The sequence below is a fragment of the Bidens hawaiensis genome, unplaced genomic scaffold (genome assembly GCF_021521415.1).
Source record: "Bidens hawaiensis isolate Kalapana, Puna unplaced genomic scaffold, B.hawaiensis_p1.1 tig00059039_1, whole genome shotgun sequence".
NCBI lineage: Eukaryota > Viridiplantae > Streptophyta > Magnoliopsida > Asterales > Asteraceae > Bidens > Bidens hawaiensis.
The window spans coordinates 45,603-56,107 of record NW_027500637.1 but is presented as its reverse complement, the minus strand read 5'-3'; the positions used below and the strand labels follow the sequence as shown (position 1 = coordinate 56,107).

General features: G+C 35.0%; 1 protein-coding gene across 2 annotated transcripts; it reads left to right on the top strand.

Moving 5' to 3' along the window:
• Positions 1-230: 230 nt before the first annotated feature.
• Positions 231-10,261, top strand: LOC143602499 (protein phosphatase 2C and cyclic nucleotide-binding/kinase domain-containing protein-like). Of its 2 annotated transcripts, none has more exons than XM_077079581.1 (15): positions 231-1,217; positions 2,087-2,218; positions 2,289-2,519; positions 2,602-2,727; positions 4,214-4,276; positions 4,386-4,468; positions 4,557-4,788; positions 5,607-5,914; positions 6,983-7,070; positions 7,152-7,218; positions 7,825-8,102; positions 8,191-8,256; positions 8,900-9,021; positions 9,129-9,285; positions 9,839-10,261. In XM_077079581.1, the coding sequence occupies exons 1-15, from the start codon at positions 231-233 to the stop codon at positions 10,082-10,084; spliced, it is 3,186 nt and encodes a 1,061-aa protein (XP_076935696.1). In that variant the 3' UTR covers positions 10,085-10,261. The 2 variants fall into 2 exon arrangements, with proteins under 2 accessions (XP_076935696.1, XP_076935695.1); XM_077079580.1 differs by having other exon boundaries at positions 2,286-2,519.
• Positions 10,262-10,505: the final 244 nt, after the last annotated feature.

The window sequence follows — 10,505 nt, the reverse complement described above, 5'->3', positions numbered from 1 at the left end:
ATCCATCCTTGTTCACAAACATCATCCCATTTTGATCCCTCCCTATCAAACCCAACTAAAAAGCTGTGTGATTTTTGTCTGCTTCTGCTTTTTTATCATTCAATTAATTGTCTTCCAACCATTCAATTCCTTTTTCATTATTATTATTATTATTATTATTCGTAAAACCTTACATTTGGGTATTGTTTCTTAGTGATAATAAAGTTTGCTGATTTGGTCCAATTCTAGTTATGGGTTGTGCTTATTCTATAGACTGCAACTGTATTGGTGACATATGCGCACCGAGAGACGCTAAATCCAAAGAAAATGATAATGTCTTTTCCCCTAGTAAGGATGAAGATGGAGAACCCAATCAAAACCCCGAGCTCGGTATAACCAGGTTACGAAGGGTTTCCTCCCAGTTTTTGCCTCCCGACGGCTCCAGGATTGTCGTCGTTCCCAGTGGAAGTTACAGGCTGCAGTATTCTTATCTGTCGCAGCGCGGCTATTATCCCGATGCCCTCGACAAAGCCAATCAAGACAGCTTTTGCATTCATACGCCCTTCGGAACCAACCCGAATGACCACTTCTTTGGAGTCTTTGATGGGCATGGAGAGTTTGGGGCCCAATGCTCGCAATTCGTGAAGCAAAAGCTATGTGAGAATTTGCTTAGAAACAGTCGCTTTCATGTCGATCCCGTTGATGCGTGCCACGCTGCGTTTATGTCCACCAATGCTCAGTTACACGCTGACATGGATATTGATGATACTATGAGCGGGACGACCGCGATCACCGTTTTGGTGCGTGGGAAAACGCTATACGTTGCCAACTCGGGTGATTCGCGAGCGGTTATAGCGGAACGACGGGGGGCGGAAGTTGTGGCCGTTGATTTGTCGATAGATCAAACGCCATTTCGAGACGATGAGCTTGAAAGGGTGAAGCTTTGTGGGGCGCGGGTTCTTACATTGGATCAAATTGAAGGGCTGAAGAATCCGGATGTGCAATGTTGGGGGACGGAAGAAGGGGATGATGGGGACCCGCCTCGGTTGTGGGTCCCGAATGGGATGTATCCCGGGACGGCATTTACCAGGAGTATTGGGGATTCCATTGCTGAGACGATTGGTGTGGTGGCTAATCCGGAAATTGTGGCATTGGATTTGACACCGGACCATTTGTTTTTTGTGATTGCTAGTGATGGGGTGTTTGAGTTTCTTTCTAGTCAAGCAGTGGTTGACATGGTAAGGTATCTTATTCAATAATAATAATTTGTTTATAAGCATGCGTTATACAATCAAAAGTACACGTGATAATGAATGATTTAGCTAATTGCAGCATTTAAATCTTTTCCAAATATGCGAATCTGTTTGTTTCCTTTAGTATTGCATATTTGTTACTTAAATGGTCAATATCATAAAGAAAGTGGTCATATATCTTGGGAATCTTGTGGGTAGAGCAAGGGAATCACTTGGGAATGTTAGGGCTGTAAACAAGCCAAGCGAAGCCCTGCTTGTTTACAAACCGAGTCGAGACAGCTTGGCTAGTTTAACCTGAAATGTTGAGCTTGGCTCGTGACTCGTCAAGCCGAGCGAAATTGAGCTCGGGTTTGGCTTGCTTACATGCTTAGCTCGCTTATCTTAACGAATTGAAATGTTGAGCTCGAACTCGGCGTGTAAAAAGCTACAGCCGGCTCATGACTTGTCAAGCCAGCTTGTTTATTTAAAATATAATAGTTACATCTTATATCTGCTCATTTAAATATCTCTGCATATATTGATATATAGCAAGATATTATTTTTAAACATACAAATAAGCATACTTTGTAAACTACTAAAATTAATAATTTATATATAATAAAATTTGGGCTATACTTCGGGCTAATAAGTCACATATATAAAAAATTGGGCTCTAATTTCAATGTGCAGATGAGAGTGCCAACAAACCGAGCTTACCTTGACTCGGGCTCCCTTGTTTAAAAACGAGCTGATTTCGAGCGAGCTATGAGCCGTGAGCTTTTTGAACAGCTCTACTTGGGATATCTAGAATCTTTCAGATTATTACCAATAGCCTGCTCAAAATCACCATTTTAACATCTTATATCCTGCAATAGGTTTCAAGCTATACGGATCCACGTGATGCTTGTGCAGCAATTGTAGCTGAATCTTATCGGCTTTGGTTGCAATACGAGACCCGAACCGATGACATCACTGTTATTGTAGTCCAAATAAGTGGACTAAATGGGGTAACATTTTTAACTTCTTGACATATTTTATTATTGTTTTACCATTTCTAATGTTATGTTTTCATAGCAGGCTACAGTTGGTCAAGCAGCCATTTCAGGAACGGCTTTAAGACCCCCAATACCTCAAGTTGTAGAAATGTCGGGATCGGAGTCTCCAACAACGATGAGCTGGCACGCTAAAAACCAGCGAGCACGGACCGATATATCGAAAACGCGTTTGCGAGCAATCGAAAGTTCTTTAGAGAACGGGCAAATGTGGGTCCCACCGTCTCCGGGCCATATAAAAACTTGGGAAGAAGAAGTAAAGCTTTCACCACTTGAATTATTTTTCATGTTTATATCGTTTTGGGATATTTAGTAATTTGAATTTATGTTTTTCACAGGCTCACATTGAACGTGCTCTGAACGACCATTTCCTTTTCAGAAAACTTACTGACTCCCAGTGTCATGTTTTGTTGGATTGCATGCAAAGAGTTGAAGTTCAAGCCGGGGATACCGTGGTTAAACAGGTAATCTTTATTTATGTTGTCCTGCAATTAAAAAGAAACCATGGCTAAGCATAAGGGTTTAAGCCGGAGCTCAGCTCGTGAGTAATTTTTCAAGCTTGAGCTTGTCTCCGGCTTGGCTAGTTTATTATTTGTTAGTTCTTTTATAATTTTTTATTTATATATTTTTTTTAATTACTTTTGGATACGTTTATAATTGTAATTTTTGTATATGATATAATTTAGTTATTTTTATCGTAATTTTTATATAATAATAGTTAATTTATAAATAATATACAGTGATACATTATATAATAAAAAGCTCGTTTAGGCTTGCGAGTTGACTCGAGCTTGATATGTGAGGCTTAGTCTCGAGCTTGTTTCTCATTTGAGCTTGGCTCAATGCGAGTTTTTAGAGAGCCTATCTTGAGTAGGTTACAGCTTGGTTCATTTTCACCCCTAGTTAAACAGTTAAGTTGGTTTTTATTTGTTTTACATAGGGGTGGCAATCTTGACCCATGAGTTGAATGGGTTGTATCAAAATGTATAATATGGGTCAGAATGGGTCAAACTAAAAAAAGAAAATGATTAAAACGGGTTGACATTTCTCGGTTTTTTTTATGGAACGAGAAAAACGGAGGAAACTTTTTGGTATTTTTGCTTTTTAAGTTTTTGATTTATATTTCGAGTTATAATTTTTTAATTATTTTTTTTGAATTTTTTGGTGAGGGGTTTTGAAATGGGTTTTGAAATCTCAACCCATTTTGACCCATTTTAAAACCCCTCACCAAAAAATTCAAAAAAAAATAATTAAAAAATTATAACTCGAAATATAAATCAAAAACTTAAAAAGTAAATTAAAAAGTAATCATCATCATCATCATCATCATCATCATCATCATCATCGTACTCAGTATATCCCACCAATAGCAAAGCTATGGTAGGGTCTGAGGAGGGTAAGATGTAGACAGCCTTACCTCTACCCCATAAGGATAGAGAGGCTGCTTCCGGTGAGACCCCCGGCTCGATAGTAGTTTTGCATCAAGCCTTGGACATAAGGCACATAGCACTCAATCATCGGGACACCGGCTGATCGGTGCATGTACCCTTGTCTTTCGGCTATCAACGCCACTACATGATGCCTGATTAACCGTCCGTCACTTTTAACGTTATTTTCACGAGATTAGTAAAATAACGTCAAAATTAGTGCAATTTCACTTTTGCCCACCCGAGGGTTCACACATATATACATCATATGTGTGCACCACAAGCAGGGCTTGTAAATTAAAAAGTAAAAATACCAAAAAGTTTCCTCCGTTTTTCTTGTTTCATAAAAAAAAAAAAAATACCCGGGAAATGTCAACCCGTTTTGACCTGTTTTAATCATTTTCTTTTTTTAGTTTGACCCATTCTGACCCATCTTATACATTTTGATACAACCCATTCAACCCATGGGTCAAGATTGCCACCCCTGGTTTTACACATTTTCATGTCGTTAATTATGTTGCAGGGTGGAGAGGGTGATTGCTTTTATGTTGTTGGAAGTGGTGAATTTGAGGTCTTTGCAACACAGGTGATAACTTTTATAAATATTTGAAAATCAGTTTGTTAACTTTTCATCCAAATTTTTAAACTTAAGATAGATTTATGGTTAATTGTAATTTTTTTTTTATTGTCAACAGGAAGAAACAACCGGAGCGGTTCCTAGGGTCTTACAACGGTACACAGCCGATAAGCTGTCGTCCTTCGGTGAGCTGGCACTAATGTGAGATATATTTTATCACGAATATGTTTTCTTTTTTAGATTTTTTGTCTTTTTGATTTTAGAGTTTGATGGTGATATGTTATAATAGGTACAATAAACCGTTACAAGCTTCTGTTCGGGCTGTGACGAATGGAACTCTGTGGGCCCTTCGAAGAGAAGACTTTAGAGGGATCCTTACTTCAGAGTTTTCAAATTTATCATCTTTGAAGTTACTTCGGTCTGTTGACCTTCTGTCAAGGTTGACTATTTTACAACTCAGTCTCATTGCTGATACTCTATCTGAAGTATCATTCTCCAATGGGCAAACGATAGTCACCAAGGTAAAATTCATTAATTTTAAAACAGTTATAATTTTGACCGTTCATTTTTAAATCGGCCAATTTAAGCTTTGGTTTGGTTTCTAACGGTCCAGACACTAAAACATGAAAATCTTGCTAAAAAAGAGAGCTTTACAAATGGATTGAAAAAATTAGTTTATTCTTAAGTTATATAATCTTTGATGGGTCGAACAAAATCTCTTTAGGCATTCTACCAAAAAAATTAGATTATTATTAAAATTCTATTACTTTTGTTATCATATTTTATACTTGTTATTTGTAAAAAAAATGTTTGCAAATTTTGAAAAATTCTAATGTTTTATCCCTAATGGTTTGAACATCTCCTTAAGAATTTTATTAAGAAAATAAGATTAATTTTTTTATCAAAAAAGTTGACCATTATTAAGTTTATATAATTTTCGTAATCATGTTTGACACTAATTATTTGTAAAAATATATTTTACAAATGGGTCAAACAAACCTCCTTATGCATTTTATTAAAAAAAAGTTTGATTATTCCTAGAATTGTATAATTTGTATAAAATATATACTTAACCAATGGATGAAACAAAATCTCATGGAAAACCATAATGTTTTCTCTAATGGGTGTAACAAAATCTCCTTAAGCATTTTATTAAATAAATTACATAATTATTTAGGTTATGTAATTTGTTTTAATATTTGACACCAAGTATTGGTCAACAAATATACTTTTTGGTCAACCCAACCCAATCAGAAGTTCCACACCAAAATGATTTGTTTTGACCCGAACGCATTTTCACTAACCACATTCTTACATGTTACTATGTGTTTTTCTGTAGGGTAATGATCTAATGGGCCTGTATATGATCCAAAAGGGAAAAGTGAGAATTAGTTTTGACTCTTATATAAGTAGCGAAAACGCATCGAGCCTCATGTCTGATATTCAAAAACTGGATGAAGATAGTGGTGCTGAGCTGTCGATGGAGAAAAATGAAGGCAGTTATTTTGGAGAATGGACCCTGCTTGGCGAACGCATAGATTCTTTAAATGTTATTGCGGTTGGGAATGTGGTGTGTGCTGTTTTAACAGAAGAAAAATTTGAGTCGGTTGTTGGTCCATTGCCAAAGATCTTACAAGATGGATACAGGTATGGTTTCAAAACAGGTTGAACGAGTTGGGTTTGGTTCAACGCGACTAGTTTTTTGGTACGGGTAGGGTTGACCGAAGTGTTTTTATTCGCCAAGCTGCCGAAAATTACAAAGTGCCTTTTTTTTCGGTCTAAAAACTACTAAAAGTTATGAGGAACTTCTCTTTCTTTGGTCTAAAAACTGCAAAAAAGTTATACAAACTTTCTTTTTGTCTAAAAGTAACTTTGTTTTATTTTCTAAAAACTGCTTAAAGTTATAAAGAACTCTTTTTTGGTCTCAAAATTGCAAAAAAGTTTAATAAACATTTTTTTTAGGTCTAAAAGTTGCAAAAAAGTTGTTATTATTATTAGGCGAATTAGATTTTAATAATCCCAACTTAATGCAGTTGGCCGATAATAATCCTAACTTTGAAAATAGCTGTCACTGGTCCCAACTTTCACACTATTTGTTTTCATTGAACCCCCGTTAAAAAAAACCTAACGACGTTAAGTTTTTTTCAAATTTCAAACTGAGAGTTTAGGGCTTTTGATCGGAATGAGGATACGAGTCGATTGATGTAAAACTTACCTCCAAACGGTGGTCCATACAACTAAATGATGCTTCAATTTCGGTGTTTAAACTTTTAATTAACAAAAATCAAGTTGTTTGATGCGTAATTTCAAGTTAAGTTTTACATCAATCGATTCATAATCTCATTCCGATCAAAAGCCCTAAAATATCAACTTGAAATTTGGAAAAAACTTAACGGCGTTAAAAAAATTTTAACGGAGGTCCAATGAAAACAAATAGTGTGAAAGTTGGGACCAGTGACAACTATTTTTAAAGTTGGGATTATTATCGGTCAACTGCATTAAGTTGGGATTATTAAAATCCAATTTTCCTTATTATTATTATTATTATTATTATTATTATTTTGTGTAAAATTTGGCAACAGTTATAAAAAAACTTTTTTTTTCTGTCAAAATTCATGTAATTGTGTTAAGGTACTATGTTATATTACATAAGATATGCTTTTGGCAACAATATGGTTTCAATATCTGATTCTACTCCATTTAAACATTATTTAGGTCAAGAGAAACTTCTAGTGATTTTCCAAGGGAACCCATCAAAAGTATAGATACATCTTTGCTTTCAAAACTGCAGCTCTCTGATTTGGTAAGAAAAATGTACCGTGTTTTAGTCTGTGTTTGCGTTTTAGAACAAGATTATGATGAACTAGTGTTTGTAATTGTTTAGGAATGGAAAACATGCTTATATTCCACAGACTGTTGTGAGATCGGGCTTGTTCAACCAAAAGATTCAGGTTTGTACCTTTATCGTCTCCGGTTTCCAAATAAAGATTCTTTAGGTCAAACTATGGAGTACATTTAGTTCAGGTTGGAACGTGTCATATTTTTAAGTCTATATGGTAAACTTGAAAAACCGATTTTAAGTAGGTTATAAGAAATTAATAAATGGTTTAGCACTTTAGCTCAAAAAGTTTTGTTTCAAATTTAACAACTAATCATTAGTTTAGGCCAAAAGTTTCAGGCCCGAATTCATTATTTTAGGTCAATAAGCAATTTTTTTTGCTGGTCCAGAATTTTGAAGCCCAAATGGTTAAACCGGAAAAACTAAAACCAAAGCGAAGCTGAAAGACCGATATTAAGTAGTTTATAAGAAATTAATAAATGGTTTAGCTCAAAAAGTTTAGTATCAAATTTGTAATAAACATTAATCGTTAATTAGCAATAATATTTAGGCCCAAAATTTTTGCAAATATTTTGTTCTTGCTTAAAATTTTCATGTCCAAGTGGTAAAACCGAAATACCCAAAATACCAAAACTGAAGGGTTTCAAAACCGCGAAACCAAATAATATAATAAACCGTTTTCTATAACCAATACTGATACATTTATTTCATGAACCAGAACATTTGTTCAGCTTAAAAAGATTTTCAAAACAAAAGCTGAAGAAACTTGGGAAAGAAGAGCAAGTATTAAAGGAAAAACAGCTATTCAAAGAGATAAGCGCATCGGGTGGCGTGCCACAAGTGTTATCCACGTGTGCGGACCGAACTCACGTGGGCATACTTTTGAACACGATTATTTCATGTCCCATTGCTTCTATACTTCACTCTCCACTAGATGAGCAATCTGCTCGGTTCTGTGCTGCCTCTGTGGTGGTAGCCTTGGAAGATTTACACAAGGTCATATTAACCTCCACAAGTTGGTTCAGTATCTTACGCACCCGTATTTTATCTTTTTGATATTTTATTTTTTATTTTGTAAATCCAGGCTGGCATTCTGTACAGAGGTGTATCACCAGAAGTTGTTATGTTCGCCCAAACAGGACATGTGCAGGTGTGTTTCTGGTTAATTGACCAGTTTATTGTTCGTCTTTTTCCCCGAAATAGATAATCAGTTTCTCATATATAATTACAAAAGTTATGATAATCTAATTTGATAACATGATTTACAGTGTTTTATGTTTAAACAAATTTATCCCAGTCAAAACTTGGTACAATATCATACGCTTGACAAAAAATCATAATTATTTCTGAGTTCATGGCATCTATACCTTTCCCTTAAAGCATGCATTAGGATATTCAAGTTTGTAGTGTATTGAGAAAGAGAAGGGTATGGTGGTCATGTCATATATTTTATTTATTGAAATGGGTATGCATGATACTAGATTAAAAAATCCCATGTATTGTACGGGTTGGATAAATGCAATGTTACATACTTAGTAATAAAAAGACTGTCTTTAAAATATGCAATCTGTTAATACATACAATATAGATCAAAATCTTTTGAATGGGTAAATATAGTATTATGCAAACTAATTTTCATTCCTCTGAATACAAATCAGCAGACTTTCGGCCTGTTCGACCCTTAACCCTGTTTCATTTTTAGCCAGTGGTTTCATTATTCCCGTTTGAGATAAAAAAGACGGATCTGTGAAATTCATAAGTAAATGAATCTGTGTATGTGTTTTGTATTGTAGCTGGTTGATTTCAGATTTGGAAAGAAACTATCGAGTGAGAGAACGTTTACTATTTGTGGAATGGTCGACTCTTTAGCTCCAGAAATTGTCCAAGCAAAAGGCCATGGATTTGCTGCTGACTGGTAAAACATCAATCTTTGTAACTGATTAATGTGCTAAATATGGTTACTAATCTATATAATAATTTCAACAATAATCTGTATTATGAATACATATAAATATATAACAGGTGGGCATTGGGAGTGTTGCTCTACTTCATGTTACAAAGCGAAATGCCATTCGGTTCATGGAGACAAAACGAACTTGATACCTTTGCAAAGATTGCAAAAGGTCAATTTACCCTCCCGGAAACTTTTAGCCCTGAAGTTGTTGATCTCATTACCAAGGTACGCCTAGATTAATCAATTTTCATTTTAAAGAAAGAGTTTAGTTTGAATTTTTGTAAGGTCAATGAATGGCTGTAAAACTTCAAAACTGATATACGTTCTTTACATTTGATAAAATACTGTTGACTTTAAAAGTCAACCGCATCTCTTTCTTCACAAACTAAAAAGCAAAATCTTAATACTTGGTCGGAAACTGTTCTCTCTTTAAAAGTCAATGGTCTTATCTTTTCTCATTAATTGACCAGCAAACTGATATGAGTATGTTAAAACTAACACGATTGACCACTACTTTGACCTCAAAAGTCAACAGAATCTTTTTTTCTCATTATTCGGGTAGCAAAAGTCAACGGTGTTTCTTTTTTTTTTCTTACGATTTTAGCAGCAAACTAATACGGGTTCTTTAAAATTTACAAAAATTGACAACTTGATTTGTCTTGTTTTCCTCACAAATTAAACCAGATTCGGATCCTTAGTCAAAACGGTTGTGGATTCTTTAAATCCTTTGGTTATACGGGTTCTTTTTTTAACACTTTTATACTTTTTGAACCTCTAGTTACTTGTAGTAGACGAAAGCGAAAGACTTGGAAGCGAAGGCGTAGACTCTGTAATAAGTCATATGTGGTTTAATGGTGTTGACTGGGAAAGTGTAAAAAATGGTAGCTGCACCGTTCCACAGGAGATCCTGACTCGTATTGATCAGTATCTTGAAACTCGTCCTGTTGACACTTCAGCACCAGATGTTTTGGAAAATGATGACGTGGATGAACTCAACACGCCAGAATGGCTCGAAGACTGGTAGAAGGTCGGGTCAAATCTTTTGACCATCTTCTTTGCATAAACTTTGTAAGCAGACGTTATACAGAGGGTATTGGTTTTCAGTTCATATTTCAACTTCTGTAAATAGGCGTATATGGGTTGTGTATGCAAGAGTTTTGCTTCTGGATCATCTTCTATTTCTGAAAAATTGACTTTTGAACATTAAATGTATGTATATTTATTTTGCTAGTAAGAGTTTTATTATAGGAAGTTGCACTATAGTTTTGGCAGAAAAAAGATCATTTATTAAAGATCATCAATGAATGGGAGTTGGTGTTTTAAACTAGAGAAAATGGAGAATGAATGACATTTTTATTCATATCACTAATACAATACACACATATATATACTAATACTAGTTGTACCGGGCGTTGAATTAAATAGGAGAATTGTGGCATATTATG